General features: G+C 43.2%; 1 protein-coding gene across 1 annotated transcript; it reads right to left on the bottom strand.

Annotated features, from left to right (window-relative positions):
- Positions 1-222: 222 nt before the first annotated feature.
- Positions 223-25,513, bottom strand: LOC311111145 (lysyl oxidase homolog 1-like). Its single transcript, XM_084153833.1, has 7 exons — positions 24,001-25,513; positions 15,348-15,456; positions 12,418-12,555; positions 8,871-9,027; positions 7,437-7,532; positions 5,855-5,970; positions 223-1,995 (listed from the first exon to the last, which is right to left on the bottom strand). Exons 1-7 carry the CDS (start codon positions 25,094-25,096, stop codon positions 1,989-1,991), a joined length of 1,719 nt encoding a protein of 572 aa, XP_084009959.1. The 5' UTR covers positions 25,097-25,513; the 3' UTR covers positions 223-1,988.
- Between the last annotated feature and the right edge of the window lie 167 nt (positions 25,514-25,680).

Below are 25,680 nucleotides of genomic sequence, written 5' to 3' on the forward strand. Positions count from 1 at the left end.
AATGAAGGGGCCACAACAAAATGGATGTATGTCCAAATCCTAACATGAGATACAAACATGAAACTGGAACTTTAAGTACTTTCCAGCTTTGAAGTTTGGCCGAATGTTTAAGTCTAGTGCATGGAGATGACCAACAACCTTGAACACATTTTTTATCCATTATTGTGCTATTATCCCCACAAAAAGCAACACATTTTTTTAACACAATGACAGAAACCACATCGGTAACCACAGCCTGTAAACAACATTCACATGTCAGTCCAAAGACCAAAATAAATGTATGTCTTTATTGGGTATGCCATTTTTGACAGGTGTTCAAGAACAGAAGAATTCAAGCCAATCAACATACACTCATATATTTAATGATACTTGCTATAATCCACAAGTCTAATAATTCCATTGATTGAATAGAATCTCCTAATAATACTTCCCACCTGTCTTGGTAAACATACAATATCATGAGCAACCAGAATACAAAGAAGTGTTGGTCAATGATAGCATTGATAGACTACTATGTACAATGTTAAAATGTTAATACGTAATATGGTATATAAACAGAATGCAAGACTATGCCTGTTCTGCACTTGTTCATGTTTCTAAATCCTTTCCCTTAAGTGTTTTACTGTAGGTGTGTGTTGCAACGGAGTGTGTGGGAGGCCATAGTGGGCCACCATCACAGGGATGTCTAATAGAAACCTTCCACTCAACTGGAAACAATAGCTCACTCTTTTAGAGGTAGGTAGAGATGGCATTTCGGCACTCTGTCTGTCTGTGACGCCAAACTAAACCTACTAGTGTAATGGCATAACAATGATAGATTTTAACAACAGTAGTTTCTTTTTACAGTCACTCTCTGCCGCAACACACTCAATTGAACAAATCAAAAGTATGATCTGGATTCACAATAATAAATGATATATGAGTTCCTGGAATTTCACAAATACAGCAACAATTCAAACACAGTACTAAAGACCCTTTCATTAAAAAAGAGAATAATCAAAATACAATCAATTAAAACAAGTACAGTTCTCCATAGCTAAAACCATGCATCAGTGGGTTAATTGTCATGTACATTCTTCTTACAAAGCTACAGATAACCTATTTGGCATCTGACCAGTGTTGGTAGTTGAAAAAGAAAATCCCAATGTAAGTTTCATTCTGGAAAACAAATGGCAGTTCTGCCAGCTAAGCTTTGTGTTTTCTTGTGAGACAAATACAAAACTGACTTTGACGGTATTTAGAGACAGTAACGCTCTGGGTTCTGACAGCCTCTTTATGTTGACAGACTACTTGATGGAGACTAACGTATTTAAACAAACAAGAACTGGCTTCTCCCCTCTCTCTAGTCTCTCGATAATATTACACTATGCAGATGTGCTCAGAGAATCACATTGTTTTCAACCTGGCACAAAGAGATAGAGAGAAGACGAAAAACAGCACTATAATGGTCCTTGTGAGCCACTGGCTGGGCTGGCATGTCTTCCTCCCAGACAGCATGGATGAATGCACAATTATTCTTTTTTTTCGGTTGGATTGCAGTTGAACACAGACTCTTCTGGGACCACTAATTTCAGCACCAGCTCCATTTCACAACTTATTTAAAACCAAACCAAGGCTCTCACAATGTCCAAGATGTTTCCTATTTCATGTACAAAAGCCTCATTAAAGCTGTCAGAGTAGAAATAAGAGCAGTGGGGTTGGTCTGGGAGAGAAGGTTATGGATTATATAGAAGGGAAACAACAATGGAGACTGTGGGAGACTGGAGTGTTGAGTTCAGTATGGGTTTTTCAGTGTGTGTGCTTGTGTAAATATCCCCATGTTCTCTTCAGTGCCACTGGAACCCTTGTTCACTCTGGGCCCAGGAAACCAAGAACAGCACAAACAAAACAACAGCAACAAAAATAACAAAAATAATTCCATTCACATTTCAATGGAACAGCACTGTCCTGGAGGACTCACCCTGGCTGGGCAGCCTTCCCACGTCCAATCAGGACCTTCAGGTTGGACACAGAACAAACAACAATATGAGGCTGGTGTTCATAACACAGAGAGACAGAGAGGTCAATAAAAGGCCTTTTCTGTAGACCGAGGCAAGGTTATTATAGTAAACTTAAACTGAAGCTAAACCGAAAACCAATCATGAAAAAACTATTTAGAAACTGAAATAAAATAATTAACAAACCCGTAAAAAAAACTTAAATTATTATCTTTTTATTTATTTTTTATTTTATTTCACCTTTATTTAACCAGGTAAGCCAGTTGAGAACAAGTTCTCATTTACAACTGCAACCTGGCTAAGATAAAGCAAAGCAGTGCGATAAAAACAACAACACAGAGTTACATACTTTACAAAACATAAAGTCAAAAATACAACAGAAAATATATATATACAGAGTGTGCAAATGTAGCAAGTTATGGAGGTAAGGCAATAAATAGGCTATAGTGCAAAATAATTACAATTATTTTTGCAATTCATTTTAGTCATTGGCAGCAGAGAACTGGAAGGAATGGCGGCTAAAGGAGGTGTTGGCTTTGGGGATGACCAGTGAGATATACCTGCTGGAGCGCATACTACGGGTGGGTGTTGCTATGGTGACCAATGAGCTAAGATAAGGCGGGGATTTGCCTAGTAGTGATTTATAGATGGCCTGGAGCCAGTGGGTTTGGTGACGAATATTTAGTGAGGACCAGCCAACAAGAGTGTACAGGTCACAGTGGTGGGTAGTATATGGGGCTTTGGTGACAAAACGGATGGCACTGTGATAGGCTACATCCAATTTGCTGAGTAGACTGTTGGAGGCTATTTTGGAAATGACATCACCGAAGTCAAGGATCGGTAGGATAGTCAGTTTTACGAGGGCATGTTTGGCAGCATGAGTGAAGGAGGCTTTGTTGCGAAATAGGAAGCCGATTCTAGATGTAACTTTGGATTGGAGATGCTTAATGTGAGTCTGGAAGGAGAGTTTACAGTCTAACCAGACACCTAGGTATTTGTAGTTGTCCACATACTCTAGGTCAGACCCGTCGAGAGTGGTGATTCTAGTCGGGTGGGCGGGTGCCAGCAGCGTTCGATTGAAGAGCATGCATTTAGTTTTACTTGTGTTTAAGAGCAGTTGGAGGCTACGGAAGGAGTGTTGTATGGCATTGAAGCTCATTTGGAGGTTTGTTAACACAGTGTCCAATGAAGGGCCAGATGTATACAAAATGGTGTCGTCTGCATAGAGGTGGATCTGAGAGTCACCAGCAGCAAGAGCGACATCATTGATATACACGGAGAAAAGAGTCGGCCCAAGAATTGAACCCTGTGGCACCCCCACAGCGACTGTCATAGGTCCAGACAACAGGCCCTCCGATTTGACACATTGAACTCTATCTGAGAAGTAGTTGGTGAACCAGGCGAGGCAGTCATTTCAGAAACCAAGGCTATTTAGTCTGCCAATAAGAATGCGGTGGTTGACAGAGTCGAAAGCCTTGGCCAGGTCGATGAAGACGGCTGCACAGTACTGTCTATTATCGATCGCGGTTATAACATAATTTAGGACCTTGAGCGTGGCTGAGGTGCACCCATGACCAGCTCGGAAACCGGATTGCATAGCGGAGAAGGTACGGTGGGATTCGAAATGGTCGGTGATCTGTTTGTTAACTTGGCTTTCAAATACTTTCGAAAGGCAGGGCAGGATGGATATAGGTCTGTAACAGTTTGGATCTAGAGTGTCACCCCCTTTGAAGAGGGGGATGACCGCGGCAGCTTTCCAATCTCTGGGGATCTCAGACATTACGAAAGAGAGGTTGAACAGGCTAGTAATAGGGGTTGCGACAATTTCGGCGGCTAGTTTTAGAAAGAAAGGGTCCAGAATGTCTAGCCCAGCTCATTTGTAGGGGTCCAGATTTTGCAGCTCTTTCAGAACATCAGTTGTCTGAATTTGTGTGAAGGAGAAGCGGGGGGGGGGGGGGGGGGGGGGGGGGGCAAGTTGCAGTGGAGGGTGCAGAGTATCCAGGTGGAAAGCATGGCCAGCCGTAGCAAAATGCTTGTTGAATTTCTCGATTATTGTAGATTTATCGGTGGTGATAGTGTTTCCTAGCCTCAGTGCAGTGGGCAGCTGGGAGGAGGTGCTCATATTCTCCATGGACTTTACAGTGTCCCAAAACTTTTTGGAGTTAGTGCTACAGGATGCAAATTTCTGTTTGAAAAGGTTAGCCTTTGCTTTCCTAAGTGCTTGTGTATATTGGTTCCTGACTTCCCTGAAAAGTTGCATATCGCTGGGGCTATTTGATGCTAATGCAGTACGCCACAGGATGTTTTTGTGCTGGTCAAGGGCAGTCAAGTCTGAGGAGAACCAGGGGCTATATCTGTTCTTAGTTCTGTATTTTTTTAATGGGGCATGTTTATTTAAGATTGAGAGGAAATTACTTTTAAAGAATCTTTGACTCCTGAATGAACTAAAAGAAAATATGACCATCATTCATTATGTTCAGTTTCATTTATTCCCCAAAAATTTGGACAGAAATCGAATGGGGTTTTCAAAGGGGTTTTCATGCTTTTGAAGTGTTTTAAAGCTACTGAATCGGGCGGGTAAATGCTGCCAGGAGATGGCAAAGTTTCAAATAGGCCTAGTTTGTGCATCACTATCCCTAGCTATTACTAGCTAACAGGGAAAAAATTGTCGAAGTAGCTAACTTGATTCTTCTTTAGGAACAGACTGGCCGAAATATAAATAATATTTCTTGGCTATGCTGGTGCATTTTTAGCCAAGTGGGCCTGTCTAACTTTTTTTGTTGTTGCGCAAAACCATCATTATCTGGCTAATAATGGGGGTCTTAAATAAATAAAATGGGCTGGTGATGGGGCCTCAATTGAAAAAAAATGGCTGGCATGTTAGAAATGACAGGGCCGATTTGTGGTCCCAGTCCGCCCCTGTTCTTCTTATATGTACCACTAAAGTTAAAACGCATTGGATTGGTGTAAACATGGGTGAGAGAGAGTTTCCTTCCACCATATTTTTTGCACCAGTCTCAACGCTTTTTCCTTTAAATCTAAGTCACATTGAGATTGAGTTTATAATTTAAATTTAACCTAACCTATGACCTGATCAATCATCCCAAAAACAAATGGCTCCTAGCCTCCCCACATGCTCTCTGTCCCTAACACAAAAACGAAAACTGAAACTAAACAATAAAAAACCGAAATATAAATATTTGTATAAAACTCAAACTATATAAATAAAAGTGAATTTCAAATAAAAAGTATAGAAATGAAAACACAAACACAAACTATAAGAACCTTGGACTGAGGGCTCAGGAGGGTCAGAGTATAGCCTACCATGTTTGTTGTTAGTTATTCACAGCTATAACATACACAGAGGGTATATACTGTCATTATACGTTTCTATATCATTCCAATGTCAAATAAAACTCCACATATCACTGCTGTATCATAGGGTAACTTGGTTTTCTCAATGCATTAGCCCACTCACCATTTAATTATTTGTGTACTCCCTATTTACTCCATAGAACTAGAGGTGATTTGCCACCTCACTTGTAACATTTCATTGCTAAGATAAAGTATGTTCTAAAGCTGAGTCTCTTTCATAAAAAGAGATGGATTTAGAAGTACTTCAGAGTGTAATAAAACACTTCCTAATCAACCCATTGCAAGTACCAATAGCCTTACTGCTCCTTTTGAGGGGCAATAGAAAACCGTCAGTAATCATTCATCTTGGTGACATTGATGAACATGATTCACAGAATCATTAGGTAATGAACTAAAAAACATTAGTTCTATCAGGTCGTTTGGCATAATAATGAGAGCTTGTCTGTTGAATAGTGTCATAAAAGAGACGTTGCTGTACTCACTGAGATATCTTGCAGTTGGTTGCTGTGACGAAGCGTCCTGTGTAGTGGATATTACACCTCACCACATTGTTGGTGAAGTCGGACTCCAAGATAAGGTACTTAGGGTTGACCTGGAGCTGAGAGGCAGAGGAGGACACAAGATGATACCACTACAGCTAGGCAGGTAGGAATAAAACAATTACTCACACAGTACTTTTATCAGTGGAATTCTGGTCAGAGATCAGAGGGAGAATCTTGACTTGAGATACTGTATGTGTGAATAAAACATCTGAAGTGCTGCTTAAATCATCTGTTGATATCAATGGGGAATTGATGAGGAATCAAGATAGATATATGTGTGCTTTAGAGTCCGACCCAATTGATGTACTCTCTGACACCTGGAGTTGCATGGCAAATGGTCCAGGAACAAAGGACAATGCCCAAGGGCTGACGGGGAAGGGCTGACTATTCCTTGGGTATTGTCCTTTGTTGTATCTCTGTTATCTCTGTTACAGTATCCAGAGCACTGAATATTGAATTTGATAGAATAATATTATAGTATCCATGTATGGTTTCTATATGAAACTTGTTCACTGAGGATAACTCTGATGCTATCTATATGTACAGTCTGTATGATCTCTCTGGTTACTTGTATCTGAATAGGGTGAACTCTGAATTACTATATGCAAAAGGTTTTATAGTCCTCTCAGAATTCTGTCTTATTTACATTGATCTTAACCCCCACACAAGCCTTTACATGCTGTGACACCCTGTGGAGATTGGGCCTGGGAGTGTTTAGGTTACTGTAAACTTGGTATCATTTGATTGGTCAATGGTGGTTGGTTTTGAGTTGAAAGGTTACACCTTCAGATGTTATAAATGGAATGAAATGCCTTTGATCTTATCCTGTATCCAGTCCATGGAGGAAGTTTGTACGATCAATTCTCATTTCTTAGGCTTCTAGGCCTCTGGACTAGTAAGCATCTCCATGTTCATGCTTTGTCCTGTAAGTTAACCTTAGGATCTATATGCTTAGAATAATGCCTTGTAATGCTTGTTAATGCTTTGTAACTTAAGCTTTATGCCTTGTAGGTGAATCCATTCATTGTACAATGTTAATTAAATATCTGCCTTTGATATAGACAATTCTCAGACCAATTCTTGCTAGACAACGTTAGCTCATTGCCTAATGCTTGCTTGTATATTTTGATTATCTTTACCGAGTCAGATAAACATTTTAATAGGCTAATTGCTTAGTCTTATTACGAGTTGCAGGGTTTTATAATATCATATATTCTGTATATACACATGACAAATATTATTGTCCACCACATGCACCACATTCATCCCTCAGTGAACACAGAAAGGCAGACAGCGATGGGACTGAATGACAGTCAAAACTAGTAGATCAGTATGAGCCACAGTCTAGGAAACATACTGTTTTATAGCTTTAGACAACTTTCCAAATGTAAAACTTTCAGATCTATTTGTTCCATTAACCTGGTCGGGCGTACCTTTTCCTATGGAATGTTGCCTTTGGAATGTTGCCTTCCTGGAAGATTACCAAGTACACAGCTGAACTTTCCTCTGCTCTTAGTCTTACCTTTAGTATGTAGTTCCCAGGTTGGATGTCTGTTATATCAATCCACTGGCAATCAATATCAGCATTGTACGTATCGTAGCAGCCCGGACTCAGACCCTGGAGGAACATAGAGGAGAGTTATTAATGTGGAACATCAACAGACTATGCCTATAGCTCAGCACCAGAGAGACGTGCCTGCACCATCTCTGACTCATAGAAAGACTGAGTGGGGTGGAAGAACTGTTAAACAAGAGTCATGTTGTGGTTGCTAGCTGAAATCTCAGATGATTATACATTGTTGCAGTACCTGGTGCAAGACCAAGACTCCGACTTGCCTTCAGACAAATGAATGATGCCATGCCAAGTGTACTGGCAAATCTACCTGAGTGAGAGATATGTTGGTGTATCTACCTGAGTGAGAGATGTGCTGGTGTATCTACCTGAGTAAGAGATGTGCTGGTGTATCTACCTGAGTGAGAGATGTGCTGGTGTATCTACTTGAGTGTGATATGTGCTGGTGTATCTACCTGAGTGTGAGATATGCTGGTGTATCTACCTTAGTGTGAGATGTGCTGGTGTATCTACCTGAGTGAGAGATGTGCTGGTGTATCTACCTGAGTGAGAGATGTGCTGGTGTATCTATCTGAGTGAGAGATGTGTTGGTGTATCTACCTGAGTGAGAGATGTGCTGGTGTATCTACCTAAGTGAGAGATGTGCTGGTGTATCTACCTGAGTGAGAGATGTGCTGGTGTATCTACCGGAGTGAGAGATGTGTTGGTGTATCTACCTGAGTGAGAGATGTGCTGGTGTATCTACCGGAGTGTGAGATGTGCTGGTGTATCTACCTGAGTGAGAGATGTGCTGGTGTATCTACCTGAGTGTGAGATATGTTGGTGTATCTACCTGAGTGAGAGATGTGCTGGTGTATCTACCTGAGTGAGAGATGTGCTGGTGTATCTATCTGAGTGAGAGATGTGTTGGTGTATCTACCTGAGTGAGAGATGTGCTGGTGTATCTACCTAAGTGAGAGATGTGCTGGTGTATCTACCTGAGTGAGAGATGTGCTGGTGTATCTACCGGAGTGAGAGATGTGTTGGTGTATCTACCTGAGTGAGAGATGTGCTGGTGTATCTACCGGAGTGTGAGATGTGCTGGTGTATCTACCTGAGTGAGAGATGTGCTGGTGTATCTACCTGAGTGTGAGATGTGTTGGTGTATCTACCTGAGTGAGAGATGTGCTGGTGTATCTACCTGAGTGAGAGATGTGTTGGTGTATCTACCTGAGTGAGAGATGTGCTGGTGTATCTACCTGAGTGAGAGATGTGTTGGTGTATCTACCTGAGTGAAAGATGTGCTGGTGTATCTACCTGAGTGTGAGATGTGCTGGTGTATCTACCTGAGTGAGAGATGTGCTGGTGTATCTACCTGAGTGAGAGATGTGTTGGTGTATCTACCTGAGTGTGAGATGTGCAGGCATAACGCTTCAGGTGACCAAAGTCACAGGTGGTGTCCTCCAGACAGAAGCTGGCCTTGTGTCCCTCAGCCACCTTCCTTCCTGTGGTGACCTCCAGCAGGTCATAGTGGCTGAACTCATCCATGCTGTGGTAGTGTCTGTTGGTAGACAGAGGGGCAAATAGGTGGTCAGTAGTGCAAATAGAGGGGAGTAAATGTCCACTTTTACCATATAAAAATGCATTTGTGACAGGTAAAAAGTGTCTGTGTGTAGCACAGGAGAGAGAAGAGGCATTGCACAGGGTAGTCAGTAAGGGAACAAAGGAGAGTCCAATTTTAACATTTACAAATTCAGTAAATGACAGGTACAACAAACAATACTAGAGACGTGCTCAATTTGCATAAAATATAATTACATGATAATCAGTAAACCAACACAAAGCAAACTGTTCAAAGTCAAGCCGTACATATCTTTAAATAAGATGCGCTTCTTTATTTGAACAGCCTATTGCCCTCACCTGTCAACACTTAAACTCGGTGCAGCTTGACTGAGCATATCACAAAGTACAAAAGGAGTATAATCTAATTAATAGCTACAATCATGCACTGATGAAGCAAGACATCAACAATCTATTGATGTACAGTACGAGGGCTTGTTAATTACTTCATATCAATCTGGAATGTTTTAATCACTACCGCAATATAAGTGAAGGTTGAGCATGTGTGCGTGTTGTGTGTGTGTGAATGTGTCTGTGTCAGTACTTGCATTTGTGTATGTGTGTGTGTTTACACAGCTTTAACAGCTTTGGAATGCTGGGGTTCGCCACTGCTAGCCTGGATACCCATGAGAACAAATCATATCCTCAGAATGTGAAATGAGTTACACCACTCTGTATCTCAGTGTACTGCTGGTGCTGCTCCATCTGAAATCATTTACTGTAATAACCTAGCACAATCTTGTAGATGGGATGTGGACCAATGCCAAGTGTCAGACAGTGACCTGAGAGGGCTGGGGTTTTACTGTTGCCCTCTGCAGACCAGCATGTTGTGAATATCATTTCCATACTAACTGTTAACTCTCTAGTACGCAGATAAATCAGACAGATACTGATACACTGTAATGTTGAGAATACAAGTGGCTTACATGGGTGATTCCTTTAAATATGCATTAGAAACAGTGTTGTACAGTGAATAAGAAGGATTCCTCTGTCATATTTAGTCTCCTGCTATTTGGAATAAATGGCAGCATGGTAAATGAAAAACATATTGCATCTCGATTCCCAGATACAGTAATGACCTCGTATTTCAGCCAAGTTAGATTTCCTATGAACTGTGAACACAGCGTCTAATGGCTGAAAAGCTGGAGTGCATTGTCAACCTATTCATCTCACAGGCACTTAAATGTATCCTAATCCTAATTATTGAAATGAATCACCCTTTCTTGCTATTTTTACTGAAAGTCACATTCCAGATTCCAGACACTAAGAATTTTGTCAGTGTTTGTTTTGGTGAATGTAGTGCAGGTGTGGTATGAGCTGGAGCTGGTTCAGTCAGTAGGACTCAGACTGTATAAATAATAACCTCCTTACCTCATGCTCCCTGTTTTAACATAGCTACAACTTTTTACTGGCGTAGTCATTAAAGATTGAATGGAGGCTTGGAGGGAAAGGCAGACGGGTACTTTCCACCAATGGAGGAGGTGACAAATGAAAGAAGAAGTCATTCTTTCCATAGCAGTTGGAGATGGTAAACAGCTCCTCTCAGGTGAGGAACCGTGTGTTTCCACAGGCTAAAAGCTACACCATTCTCCAAGGGGGATCTGCACCGACTACACAGGGAATCTGTAAACACAGAGGAATTGAAAGGGCTGCACACTGGGTATCCTGAGAGGGCAGCTCTCTGTAAAACACCCTCTGTATGTGGTGTGTGTGTGTGTGTGTTTGTGTGTGTGTGTATGTGTGTATGGGAAGTGGTTTGGAGGCGGGTGTTCAGTGCAATGGGGGTTTGAAACATGGCCATTATTTTTGTTCCCGCGACAGACGTTTATTTAGATTGAGATTGAGATTGTTATCTCTCTGTGAGAGTGGGACAGACAGGGAGATACTGGGTCTAGAGCTGTCTGGACTGGAGGGCTCTTTCCCTCGCCTTGGAATCCTGGATCTCCCCCTGTGACAATGTAAGCTAGAGAGAATGCACTTTTGGAAGGACACAGGGAGAAGGCTGGAATAAGAATGGCTTGTAATCCTAATATACAAAACATTCCAATCCCACTTTGCACTGTATACCCATGAGTCATTTTCCAGTTGTGTTGCAATGCAATACAAATAATTCCAGGAGGCCAGGCAGGAGAAGGGTGGGAAATATTTAGTGGATGGTGTTTGCATTCCATACAGTGCAACCAGATTACAGGAAGCCCAGAAATATATTACATAGCATCTGGACAAAGAGTAGCCATGGCCTTTGAACTTAGAGGTCAGGGGTCACTGTATGCTTGTGCTACATAGAGATAAAGAGAAGCGAAGAGGAGCATAATCTGAATATCTGCATGTACGTCATCCGGATTTTAACTCTGCACATCTATTGTACTGATTGATCACTATTGATCACTCTATTGTGTAAATGGACAGAAATGTAATATTGAGATGTACCAAATGTTTTATAGAGAAATCTAAATCTAATGATCCACACTGTATTTAAATTAAACAGATATCATGCTATCTGTTTGTCTCCATAAAACACTGATTCTAAGGTTTTATCCTAAGCGTTCTGTACCGCATAACATTTGCTCAATACACAAATTAAAATCCGGAGGGATTGAGAGCGCATACACTGACTACACATTGCATTCCAATATTCCATTAGGGGGCAGAATGTAGGACAGTAAAGTTTATTGTTAGAATTTGAGGAAGAGTTGTTATTTTCTCAAAACAAGCACACTTTGTAACTGTGTTCTGTGCTGTTCGACTAACACAAATCCATGTCATCATATAATACCAGGCACCAGGCCTATGATGCCAGGGCACGGATTGACAGGAATATTTATGGATTCTATTCCCTTTTCCATTGGCCAGTCATATCGAGCTGTTGCATTGGCTAACTCCCGCCCTGGAAACCAATGTATAAATGAACAGTGATGTCACCAGGCAACATTGCCAATCGGTTAATGGGAAGTCAACATTCCACAGAGCTGAGGACAGTAAGTACAGCCTGAGACTTGTTGCACAAACTCAAGGAACCCAGACATACTGTGACCAATGAAGTCGTTGTGGAACGCAAGGTCATAGAGAAAGGGCAGGGCAGAGGGTGTCCAAACATATCATTGATGTCATGACATAATGTATTAAGTAAAGTCATGATATCACCAAAAAGAGCAAATGTGAACGCACTGACCTCAGCTAACGAAACTAATAGAAAACGAATGAGCTAAACAGCCACATGAAACAGCAAATCTGACTAACCCTGTAGAGCAAGGATGTTACAGTTTTTAGCATAGCAAAGATGAGTATAATAACCCAATAGCATATGGGTTTGGGGAGACTGGTTACTCACTGATGGCAGCTGTGCCACTCCCAGGTGTGTCGGGGTCGGTTGGGCATGAAGTCAGCTGTCCCCTGGTTTTTAACCCTCTGTGGGAAGCGAAGCAGGACTCTAACGTCATAGTCTGTAGTGTCAGCGCTATAGGCAGTGCTGTGGGGAGACAAAAACAAAGTATGGAATAGCAATGAGTGAAGGAAAGTACAGATGGCTACAGAGAACTAGTCTCCCATGGGTTGTCCCGGTGAGTTTCTGATACCTCAGGCTCACAATGTGTTCCTGCAAATAGACAGAATTGAGCTGGAGGGAAGGAATATGTTAAATAAATAATTCACACTACAGATTACTGTGATTAATCTACATAGCCTGCTGCACATGTTTTCAGTCTTGTAGCAAGGAAAGCTTTGTAGTGGACAGGCATACAGTGAGGGAAAAAAGTATTTGATCTCCTGCTGATTTTGTATGTTTGCCCACTGACAAAGACATGATCAGTCTATAATTTTAATGGTAGGTTTATTTGAACAGTGAGAGACAGAATAACAACAAAAAAATCCAGAAAAACGCATGTCAAAAATGTTATAAATTGATTTGCATTTTAATGAGGGAAATAAGTATTTGACCCCTCTGCAAAACATGACTTAGTACTTGGTAGGCAAAACCCTTGTTGGAAATCACAGAGGTCAGACGTTTCTTGTAGTTGGCCACCAGGTTTGCACACATCTCAGGAGGGATTTCGTCCCACTCCTCTTTGCAGATCTTCTCCAAGTCATTAAGGTTTCGAGGCTGACGTTTGGCAACTCGAACCTTCAGCTCCCTCCACAGATTTTCTATGGGATTAAGGTCTGGAGACTGGCTAGGCCACTCCAGGACCTTAATGTGCTTCTTCTTGAGCCACTCCTTTGTTGCCTTGGCCATGTGTTTTGGGTCATTGTCATGCTGGAATACCCATCCACGACCCATTTTCAATGCCCTGGCTGAGGGAAGGAGGTTCTTACCCAAGATTTGACGGTACACGGCCCCGTCCATCGTCCCTTTGATGCGGTGAAGTTGTCCTGTCCCCTTAGCAGAAAAACACCCCCAAAGCATAATGTTTCCACCTCCATGTTTGATGGTGGGTATGGTGTTCTTACGGTCATAGGCAGCATTCCTCCTCCTCCAAACACGCGAGTTGAGTTGATGCCAAAGAGCTCGATTTTGGTCTCATCTGACCACAACACTTTCACCCAGTTCTCCTCTGAATCATTCAGATGTTCATTGGCAAACTTCAGACGGGCCTGTATATGTGCTTTCTTGAGCAGGGGGACCTTGCGGGCGATGCAGGATTTCAGTCCTTCACGGCGTAGTGTGTTACCAATTGTTTTCTTGGTGACTATGGTCCCAGCTGCCTTGAGATCATTGACAAGATCCTCCCGTGTAGTTCTGGGCTGATTCCTCACCGTTCTCATGATCATTGCAACTCCACGAGGTGAGATCTTGCATGGAGCCCCAGGCCGAGGGAGATTGACAGGTATTTTGTGTTTCTTCTATTTGCGAATAATTGCACCAACTGTTGTCACCTTCTCACCAAGCTGCTTGGCGATGGTCTTGTAGCCCATTCCAGCCTTGTGTAGGTCTACAATCTTGTCCCTGACATCATTGGAGAGCTCTTTGGTCTTGGCCATGGTGGAGAGTTTGGAATCTGATTGATTGATTGCTTCTGTGGACAGGTGTCTTTTATACAGGTAACAAGCTGAGATTAGGAGCACTCCCTTTAAGAGTGTGCTCCTAATCTCAGCTCGTTACCTGTATAAAAGACACCTGGGAGCCAGAAATCTTTCTAATTGAGAGGGGGTCAAATACTTATTTCCCTCATTAAAATGCAAATCAATTTATAACATTTTTGACATGTGTTTTTCTGGATTTTGTTGTTGTTATTCTGTCTCTCACTGTTCAAATAAACCTACCATAAAAATGATAGACTGATCATTTCTTTGTCAGTGGGCAAACGTACAAAATCAGCAGGGGATCAAATACTTTTTTCCCTCACTGTACACCGTGTAGCGAGGTCCAACATGAACACATCTTTTAGAATAGTTTTTATAATAACCTGCACTCCAAAGTATCAGTAAAAATCTTTGAAATTCATCTTATGGCTGTTGTTGACATTGGAGTGTATAGCACATTATACAAGGTCATCTGTCCATGATTGCTGATAACACAGACAGGATATGAGAGGGCTTCGAGGAATGACTGTGCTTGAGGAAAGGAGGGCAAACAGGAGAGCCAGTCGGACAACAAAGTTCATCGCCATCATTTAAATGCTCTGTCTGTCTGTCTGCAGCCTGGCAATTTGTACTGTACCCATCTAACCCTGGGGCCAATGTCAGAGGCCCATTATGTGTACTGCAGCAGACTCAACCATTCAGAGAACCATTTACTCACAGGCCAGGTTAGATAGACGAGCCTTAGGCTGCGTTTACACAGGCAGCCCAAATCTGATCTTTCGCCCAATTATTGGCAAAAGATATGATCTGATTGGTCAAAAGACCAATTAGTGGCAAAATATCCGAATTGTGTAAATGCAGCCTTAGTGACAGGCCTAGGTGACCAGATTTCAGGTTATTGATGTTGTACTGTGAACTGGGTTCCAAACTTTAAATACTGCAGCTTAGATAAGGAGTAACTTTACTAAACAGGTAGCTAAAACAGGCAATAATGGGAAAGATCAGCATCTGAGACATTAAATGCAAATATTACCCGATACATGGAATCTTTCAATCTGTTCTAACTGGAGGAGACTGATTGTTCATCAGAATGTATATACTGGCTTACAAAAACTGGTGATAATCTTTCATGCCATTAAAGTGTGCAGAGTGGCTACTAACAACATTATTGTATGTTATCCTCATTCAAAGCAAATACAGACACTTACTAAAACATTTAAAAAGTAAAAAATGGTATCTTACCTTGCCAAGCATTTCTCCTCGGCAGCACAGCGGAGAGAGTACATGTGAGCCCTCTGGATATACGTGGAGGCCTGCACATAGTTGGGATCAGGAACCAGGTCTGGCAAACCTAGAACAATACACTTGGCTCAACACATAGTATCCTTCAACAGCAAATTATTAAATCATGTTAGTACCAGTACCTTGATGCTAATGTCAACTTTTACAGGTCTGCTTCCAGTGAGGTCATTCCTCAAATAAAACAGCACAGCTTTACACCTGTTTATCAGCTATATTTAATTCCCCTGCATTGGGTTATTCTAAGGACTTTGATACAGATGCAGTAGAAGATTTGTTCCCGCTTTAAATGACATGCAGCTCATAAAGCCTTCATAAACACTACATAAATGTGTTACAAATCGCCTATAACCATATGTCATGCTTTATAAAGGGTTCATAAATGTGGCATAACTGTGTGACATAAACATCAATGTCAAATGTGACATAACCCACTATGTCAAATATGACATGAACCTGTGCTTTATAAAGGGTGGCATAAGCACTGCTTAATAAAGGCCTTATAAATCATATTAAATTGAGGTGTCACAAAGCATTTAGAGCATTGCAATGCCAGGATATTGGGGTTGATTCCCAGGACCACCCATATGTAAACATTTATTCACGCATGACTGTAAGTCACTTTGGATAAAAGCGTTTGCTAAATGTTATATATTATTTCACTAAAACAGGAAAGTGATTCAGCACCAGAGAGGACATGGTTGTAGGTTCTAGTCTCCCGAGTGGCGCAGTGGTCTAAGGCACTGCATCGCAGTGCTAGCTGTGCCACTAGAGATCCTGGTTCGAATCCAGGCTCTGTCGTAGCCGGCCGCGACCGGGAGACCCATGGGGCGGCGCACAATTGGTCCAGGGTAGGGGAGGGAATGGCCAGCAGGGATGTTTGTAGAGCATGGCGTTTGCAATGCCAGGGTTGTGGGTTCGATTCCCACGGGGGGCCAGTATGAAAAAAAAAATACATATATATAAAATGTATGCACTCACTAACTGTAAGGCGCTCTGGATAAGAGCGACTGCTAAATGACTAAAATGTAAATGTATGTGTTTAGGTCAATGATGCTACATACAGTGCATTCGGAAAGTAATCAGACCCCTTGACCTTTTCCACATTTTGTTACGTTAGAGCCATATTCTAAAATTGATAAAATTGTTTTTTTCCCTCATCAATCTACACACAATACCCCATAATGCAAAGCCAAAACAGGTTTATAGAAATGTTTGCAAATGTATAAAAAAAAAAAAACTGAAATATCACATTTACCATAAGTATTCAGACCCTTTACTCAGTACTTTGTTGAAGCACCTTTAGCAGCGATTACAGCCTCTAGTCTTCTTGGATATGACGCTACAAGCTTGGCACGCCTGTATTTGGGGAGTTTCTCCCATTCTTCTCTGCAGATCCTCTCAAGCTCTGTCAGGTTGGATGGGGAGTAGCCTTCCAGAAGCTTCCCACAATAAGTTGGGTGAATTTTGGCCCATTCCTCCTGACAGAGCTGGTGTACCTGAGTCAGGTTTGTAGGCCTCCTTGTTCGCACACGCTTTTTCAGTTCTGCCCACACATTTTCTATAGGATGGAGGTCAGGGCTTTGTGATGGCCTCTCCAATCCCTTGACTTTGTTGTCCTTAAGCCATTTTGACACAACTTTGGAGGTATGCTTGGGGTCATTGTCCATTTGGAAGACCCATTTGCGACCAAGCTTTAACATCCTGACTGATGTCTTGAGATGTTGCTTCAATATATCCACATAATTGTCCTTCCTCATGATGCCATCTATTTTGTTTAGTGCACCAGGCCCTCCTGCAGCACCCCCCAGCATGATGCTGCCACCCCCGTGCTTCACCGTTGGGATGGTGTTCTTTGGCTTGCAAGCAGCCCCCTTTTTCCGTCAGTTCTATTTTTGTTTCATCAGGCCAGAGGACATTTCTCCAAAAAGTACGATCTTTGTCCCCATGTGCAGTTGCAAACCGTAGTCTGGCTTTTTTATGGCGGTTTTGGAGCAGTGGCTTCTTCCTTGCTGAGTGGCCTTTCAGGTTATGTCGATATAGGACTAGTTTTACTGTGGATATAGATACTTTTGTACCTGTTTCTTCCAGCATCTTCACAAGGTCCTTTGATGTTGTTCTGGGATTGATTTGCACTTTTCGCACCAAAGTACGTTCATCTCTAGGAGACAGAACGTGTCTCCTTCCTGAGCGGTATAACGGTTGCGTGGTCCCATGGTGTTTATACTTGCATACTATTGTTTGTACAGATGAACGTGGTACCTTCAGGTGTTTGGAATTTGCTCCCAAGGATGAACCAGACTTGTAGAGGTCTACAATTTTCTTCTGAGGTCTTGGCTGATTTCTTTTGATTTTCCCATGACGTCAAACAAAGAGGCACTGAGTTTGACGGTAGGCCTTGAAATACATCCACAGGTACACCTCCAATTGACTCAAATGATGTCAATTAGCCTATCAGAAGCTTTTCTTGAATTTTCCAAGCTGTTGAAAGGCACAGTCAACTTAGTGTATGTAAACTTCTGATCCACTGGAATTGTGATACATTGAATTATAAGTGAAATAATCTGTCTGTAAACAATTGTTGGAAAAATTACTTGTGTCATGCACAAAGTAGATGTCCTAACCGACTTGCAAAAACTATAGTTTGTTAACAAGAAATTTGTGGAGTGGTTCAAAAACAACTTTTAATGACTCCAACCTAGGTGTATGTAAACTTCCGACTTCAACTGTATATACATTTTACGGACACAGTATATTTTACATTAGTTATCTTGTTATTTTCGCGTCCAGCCAGGTAGGCTATATTCCTGTTGTAAAGAGAAGCAATGTGCTTAATATTAGGAAAGTTGTGAAGTAAATATAGTAGGGTTAGCCAATAGAAAGCTGATGGGATCCTCCTCTTTTTAATAGAGGCCATCAACCCCCCCCCCCCCCCCCCCTTTTATGCTGCTGCTACTATCTTTTTATTATCTATACATAGTCACTTTAATAACTCTACCTACATGTTCATATTACCTCAATGACCTCGACTAACCGGTGCCCCCGCACATTGACTCTGTGCCGGTACCCCCTGTATATAGCCTCGCTATTGTTATTTTACTATTGTTATTTTACTGCTGCGCTTTAATTTTTTTAATTTTTATGTCTTTCTTAAAACTGCATTGTTGGTTAAGGCCTTGTAAGTAAGCATTTCACTGTAAGGTCTACACCTGTTGCATTCGGCGCATGTGACAAATACAATTTGATTCGATTTGATTTGACTCGTGACCACTGGTGTAGCTGTAACAGCCTTAGTGTTTACATCATTAAACTTTTATGTATGTGTTATGAATGACCAAATGGGTCTGACTTTATAGTAAGTACAGCGTCAGAAAGACACTTTCAATTTCTTTAGGTTGGGGGCTTTCATCAAGGTACGTGTTTCTTGGTGTAACGTCGTTTGATTTTAAACCTAACCCTAACTAATGAAGGCCTAGTTTGCGTTGGTCCACCTGCGCATTTGGGCGGAAGTGTCTGGGAATGAGATTAGGTGTAATGTGAGTAATATGACATCACTTTAGAGCGTATGCCATCCTTCAGCACAACATGTCACCCTTTATAAAGCATGATTATATCATATTCGACATAGTGGGTTATGTCACAGTTGACATTGGTGATTATGTCACACAGTTATGACACTCTTTAGAAAGCATGACATACAGTTATAGAGGCTTTGTAACACATTTATGTAGTGCTTATGAAGTTATGAAGGCTTTATGAAGCCTTTAGAAGCTGAATATCATTTCAAGCGGGACCAAAGATTCAGTGTAGCGTTATGACCACAAGTTACATATGGTGACACATTCAGATAAGTGGGAAATAAGGGTCCTGTGGTCAGCAGTCAAGAATCTCTAATTACAGTACATTCCAGATGATAATCTCAGCAGGATTAGTAGTCCCTCCTATATACAGGGGGTACCGGCACAGAGTCAATGTGCGGGGGCACCGGTTAGTCGAGGTCATTGAGGTAATATGAACATGTAGGTAGAGTTATTAAAGTGACTATGTGGTCCTCTGTAGCTCAGCTGGTAGAGCACGGCGCTTGTAACGCCAAGGTAGTGGGTTCGATCCCCGGGACCACCAATACACAAAAAAAAAATGTATGCACGCATGACTGTAAGTCGCTTTGGATAAAAGTGTCTGCTAAATGGCATATTATTTATTTATTTATAAGGGAACTATTATGATGGTTAGATTCTGATCTTAGTGTACAGAAAAAAGCTAATCATGCCAAGAAACATAAAATGGAGTATACATGAATGAGTCATTCATTCTTTAAAAAATTATTCCCTCGACCTGAATGTGAAAGTGAAAACATGGTTGGTACACACAGGGAGATAATTATGCTAAGATGCTGTTCCTCCTAATATGATGTGATGTTTCATGACACTAATCCTAATATGAACCTGTCATTGCATATTAACCTTTGGCATGAAAAATACATTCAGACTATTCATATCTGGAGAGGATAATGCTAAGCATTAGAAAAACAACTTCACCAGAATACTAGACTTACAATTCTCTTCTGCTACAGTATCCAAAGTTTTTACTCAATATTTGTTGTAGGCTCCTAGTAATCAAAAATGGAAAGAACTTTCACGTTTATGCAAGAAAATGAGAGAGATGGAGGGAAAGAGAGAGAGAGAGAGCAGCACGCCAAGGTAAAACAACAATGATCTCACACCCTGCTGTTCCTAAACTGGGCCAGTGACCGACTCGGTCAGAGAAACAGAAGAATAAATATAAAAGCAGGCCTGAGTTGTCAGAGCTAATGTCTGTCCCATTTCCAGTAAAGGGCATGCCAGAAAGGGTCACTGGGATACCTTATCACCACCCCCCTTCCCTCCCCCTTTACCTCAACCTCAAAGGCCAGACATTCACTTAAATGTGAACCAGTTGGAGCAACATAAAGTCAAACCCAAGTTTTGACCTCTGGACCATTACAAAAAAATACCATCTGCTTCATTTTGATAACAGTAAAATTGACAAAACAGTAAAACAACTGAAGGCATATGTTGATATGATATTTAGTGTTGTGCTTTTCTATTCCCACTCTATCATCGCTGTTGCTTCACTGTTGTTTATAACAGGCCTTGGATACAGTTTGTTTATAGGAATTCTACAGAGAAAGCTTCCTATCTCCTCTGCCTGTTTAACGTCCAGGTGAGCCTTCCCCAGTTTAGACACAGGTTCAAGTGAGGGTTCTGTCTTTCCCAGCACTGTGTGCACATCCTATTTGTCATCTCTCTCTGAAGCAGACTTACAGGCCACGGGAAGCTTCCTGGGGCAGACCATGTAAACACTGTAAGGCCTGTGTGAAACGCAGAGGTTTTCCATCCAGCAGTGGACTCTTCTCCCTCTTCTTTCAGCAAAGCCTTTGTTCTCTGGCCCCCTAATCTCCGGAAACTGGAAAGTGGGTATTTTTCAGAGGGATAAAGTGTGTCTGAACCAAAAGCTGATCAGCCATTGAAAGCATTTGACAAGGCTGTACATATCATATTCTAAATGGGGCACTAGAGAAAATATGTTGGATTTTGCCAGTTCTTTAGCAATGTATTTCCCTGAAAGTGTACAATACACAACATGCAAACACATCCCTTTTACTAAGTCAATGGCATGGCATTTCTTTTTGAGAACAGCTCTTTCATTATAGTGGGTGCATGTGAGAGTATGTGAGAGCTTAAGAGTGGTGAGAGAATAGAGTGCAATACAAATATTGGGGTAAATCTGAAATAGAAATAAAGGTTGCAGTCACATCACTATGTGAACAAGACAAGTCCTAGCCTATTGCAACACACCTCTTAGGCTCTTTCCACATCCTCATTTTATGTTGTTCCCATTAAGGCCATTTGGCAATAAACAAGACAAGTTACTACTTATCTCTATTGACAACTCAATACAGTAACATTTCTCACTGGGCAAAAACTTGTTGAATCAACGTTGTTTCAAGTTAGTTGACAACTCAACCAAATATAAATCAAAACTAGACATTGAACTGATGTCTGTGCCCAGTGGAGTTATTTGGATAGTCCATCTGTAGATGCTCTACATACTATCTACAGACTATCAGTAACATTTCAACTGACTATCTACTAACCCTAGCGCCAATCCTAAACTTAACCCTTATCCTAACCCTAAACTTAAACCTTACCCTAACCCTTATTCTAAACCTAACCCTAACCGTAACCTGAGCAAGCAGTTGTTTATCAACAGATAGTTTGTTGATAGTATGACCATCTGTAGAGCATCTACAGATGGACTAGCCAGACTATCCAAATAAAATGTGACCCTCAATACTTCTGTATCTAATCTGTCTTTGATTTGAGTCCTTGTATTCATTTGAGTGGCAACAAAGCGAACCGGTCAGTTAAATTGGAATCCCTTGCAGCCTGCCTTTGCTTCTATTGACTGTCATCACATTGGAAGAACTTCTATCACATTGATTAAATGGAGTGTGAGAAAGCTGAGGCATCTGCACAGGTTGGCTGCGTCTAGGACAGAGAAGAATGCTTCCACATTCCAGTGTCTTAATGAGTGAGACTGAGTTAAGGAACTGAATCACATGGCACATTAAAGAGCCTGTTGCGGGGCCTCCAGAGTTTTCACAGCGGTGTAAGGCACTGTATCGCAGTGCTAGAGGTGGCACTACAGACCCGGATTCGATCCCAGGCTGTATCACAACCGGCCGTAATTGGGAGTCCCATAGGGTGGCACACAATTGGCCCAGCGTTGTCTGGGTTAGGGGAGGGTTTGGCCGGGGGGGCTTTACTTGGCTCATCACGCTCTAGCGACTCCTTATGGCGGGCTGGGCACCAGCAGGCTGACCTTGGTCGTCAGTTGAACAGTGTTTCCTCCGACACGTTGGTGCGGCTGGCTTCTGGGTTAACCAGGCGGGTGTTAAGAAGCGCGGTTTGGCGGGTTATGTTTCGGAGGACTCCTGACTCAACCTTCGCCTCCTGAGCCCGTTGGGGAGTTGCAGCGATTAGACAAGATCGAAATTGGGGGGATAAAAGAGGTAAAATACAAAACATATATAATAATATGCACACCCAGGCCAGGCAGAGGAATATAGATATGTGTAAGTCAATCTTCCATGCTCCCAACCAGAGGAGAGGATCCCATCTGATGTCCCACCCTTTAGGCCATGGAGGCTCCTAGCGGCTGGAACAGAGAAAACTCCCACACACGTGTTGGTGATTGCGTCACTTTTTGCCACACGGCTTAGTTACTCTAAATAAATGTGTTCCACATTGCTAACTTGGGTTCAATAATAATATCGGTGTCCACCCCCTACCCTCACCCTACTCCCTACCCCCAGCCCTGCGATTGGCTCTCAGAACAGAGTCTATCAATTACCCTGGGTTTTCAAGAAATAGTGTGTTTTGAATTACGAAACGAGTCCTGGGCCATTTGGCTGGACTGCTGCATGTCTAAGAGCAACTCATTGATCCTCCCTCCCTCCCTCTTCACCCCAGCTCATACTAAATATTTGTTGATTTCCTGAGGCAATGGACCCCATCTCTCTCTCTCTCTCTCTCTCTCTCTCTCTCTCTCTCTCTCTCTCTCTCTCTCTCTCTCTCTCTCTCTCGCTCCTCTCTCTCTCTCTCTCTCTCTCTCTCTCTCTCTCTCTCTCTCTCTCTCTCTCTCTCTCTCTCTCTCTCTCTCTCTCTCTCTCTCTCTCTCTCACTCACTCACTCACTCACACTCACTCACTCACTCACTCACTCACTCACTCACTCACTCACTCACTCACTCACTCACTCACTCACACACACTCACTCACCCAGGCCTCCCCAAGAGCCAATCCATTTTCAGCAGACTATTACTCCCCACGCTATGACACAGTGAGCCCTGTGTGTGCGCTCACCACATTGGCAGGCCTTTCTCAACACCTGGTTTCAATATCCCCTCTGAGTGAGTGGGAAAAGATGAACCGTCCTACAGTACAGTTTGCTTTTGTTTGGCAAATTAGAATTGGCAAAACTTGAGCCAGTAAATAACAATGCTATTCTGGTTATTTATAGGGATTTCCATGTACTGTGTTCTGGGCTTGAGAGAGGTGAAATGAAAAAACTCTAGAAAACAGTGTTGTACTTCTCCAGCTGTAGAGGCACATAGCTGGGTAGCCAGGTGGTGAGGGTGGTGAGGGTTTTGCTCCCCCTGGGCTCACACTGTCCACTGCTGTCAGGAAATAGCAGAGGAGAGGAGCTACATTCCCTTCTTGTTTCCTCTCCTTCAACTGAGGGAAAGCTTGGATGTGACCCCACAAGTGCATCATCCACTTCACATGTGCACTACTATTAGGATCTGGTGGTTCCTTTGTGGTTTGCATGACTGTCTTGTACTGCTCACATCAAACAGACTAGAAAGTTGACTTAATAGAAGATGACAAATCTCTCCAGTTTCTTTAGGACCACATACAGATCAACTTTCATACTCTCAAAACAAAATACATTCTAATGATTTAAAACATTTGGTAGGACAGTGGACAAAGAGCTGGCTTTGTTATAAGACATAATATGAACTAAATGACTTTGTGCATGTTCATTGCGCATACCTCTCTGTTCCGGCCGGTAGACACTCCCGACGTTGACGCTGGGGTTCTCCACGGCCGTGTTGGGGTTTCTTCCTGGCACCACAGGTTGGAGGAAGGGAGGCTGTTGCTGCACCTGGGGCCTACCGAACGGGGGGAACTGCTCGTACTGGGGGCTTCGTACTGGAGGCTGAGCGCCAGCCACTGTCCTGTCCGGGGCAGCGGGCACTGTGCCGGCAGCGGCAGCAGCAGGATCCTCTCCTCCATTGTAGAGGCTGTGTGTGTATCTGCGGTCCAGGCCATCTGAGAAGGGAGGCTGGGCAGCCCGTGCTGGCACGGCAGGCACGGCAGGCACGACAGGGTTGGGCCCGTAGCCATAGGAATGGTAGTAACGGTAGCCATCCTCACCATAGTCCTGCGGGGAGCGTGGAACCACAGGTGCCAGACCAGCACCAGTTCCATACCCGACTCCAGTGTATCCTCCACCAACACCAACATATCCTCCACCACCAGCACCATAGCCTCCACCTGTGGACCTCTGGAAGGGTGGCTCTGCGTAGCCCCGACCTGCTCCCTCCACCACACTGGGATCATAGGGCAGAGGGTAGGGCTGCTGAGGGAAGGGGTATTGTGGGTAGGGTTGGACAGGGACGTTGTAGGAAGATGAGAAGGATGATGAGGATGATGAAGAGGACCCAGTGGATGGCCTGAAGCGGGGGTTGGTGGAGCCTGTCCCCACTGAGCCCTGGCGCCAGTTGTCGGGCACCTGTCCGAAGCCAAATGGATGTCTGGCCTGTCCTCTCACTGTCTCCGAGCCTCCCCTGGAGGGGGCCTGCCTGCGTACGTTACCTCCCTGTGGTCTGCGGGGGGTTCGGGGGCGAGAGTCAGCCACCACCACTCTGTGACTTCTCTCCTGGTCCTGTGCTCCTGCGGGGACGTACTCAGCTCCACTGTTGAGGAGGCTGAACCTCCGGCCGTTGTTCTCCCACTGGATTGTTTGTCTCCAGGGGGTGGCAGCGCCATCCTGCCCCACAGCCTGGGCCTGAGCCTGGGCCTGGGCCCATCCGGAGCCCAGTAGTAAACACACCAAGCTCGTCACAACAAGACGCAGCATCATCATGGCACTAAACACACCTCAACTCACCACCACACAGAGAAACCAACCAACAGCAGCTCAAACACGACCAACCACCTATAGCCTATGTCAACACAGCATGAATCCTCTTCTGGGGGTATGGAGCAGCTCGTGGTGGGAGTGTGGAGAGGATAGCAGGAGGATATGCCAGTGGTTCTGTCCATTCGCTGCTCCTTACAGCTGGCTAGAGAGGCTGAGGATCAGTCTGTGTCCAGGAGCAGTCATTTCCTGAAGGGGGGGAGTTGGCTTCAGAGGCCCCGCTGCTGGTGCTAGTGTCTGTTAGTGCTGTGAGAGAAGGCCCTGTCTTCCTGGCTGTCTAGCTGGGCTGTGACTGTCAGTTGACTGAGCATTTCTCTCACTCAGCCTTCTGGAGAGGAGTGCCTGCCTGTGTGCCTCGACTGCAGCCTTCTATTTGCTTCTCTAATGCTTACAATGGGCTGTGAAAAAAATCACTCTCAACTTTTTTTTTTTAAGGAGAGATCCCACATGGCCCTAGTGCTAGAGCGGTTTCCTGGACTGACTGCTGGAGCCAGGCCTCGCTCTGTAAGGCTTCCAGAGTCAACATCACC

The sequence above is a fragment of the Coregonus lavaretus genome (genome assembly GCF_964263955.1).
Source record: "Coregonus lavaretus genome assembly, chromosome: 37".
Taxonomy (NCBI): Eukaryota; Metazoa; Chordata; class Actinopteri; order Salmoniformes; family Salmonidae; genus Coregonus; species Coregonus lavaretus.

Bases quoted from the DNA above. Each gene is read 5' to 3' on its own strand.
- LOC311111145 (XM_084153833.1), bottom strand. From the start codon at position 25,096: ATGATGATGCTGCGTCTTGTTGTGACGAGCTTGGTGTGTTTACTACTG. The intron at 15,457-24,000 runs GTATGCGCAATG...GTATTGTTCTAG, and splicing joins CTACCGGCCGGAACAGAGAG to GTTTGCCAGACCTGGTTCCT. The intron at 12,556-15,347 runs GTAAGATACCAT...GTCTCCCCACAG, and splicing joins GAGGAGAAATGCTTGGCAAG to CACTGCCTATAGCGCTGACA.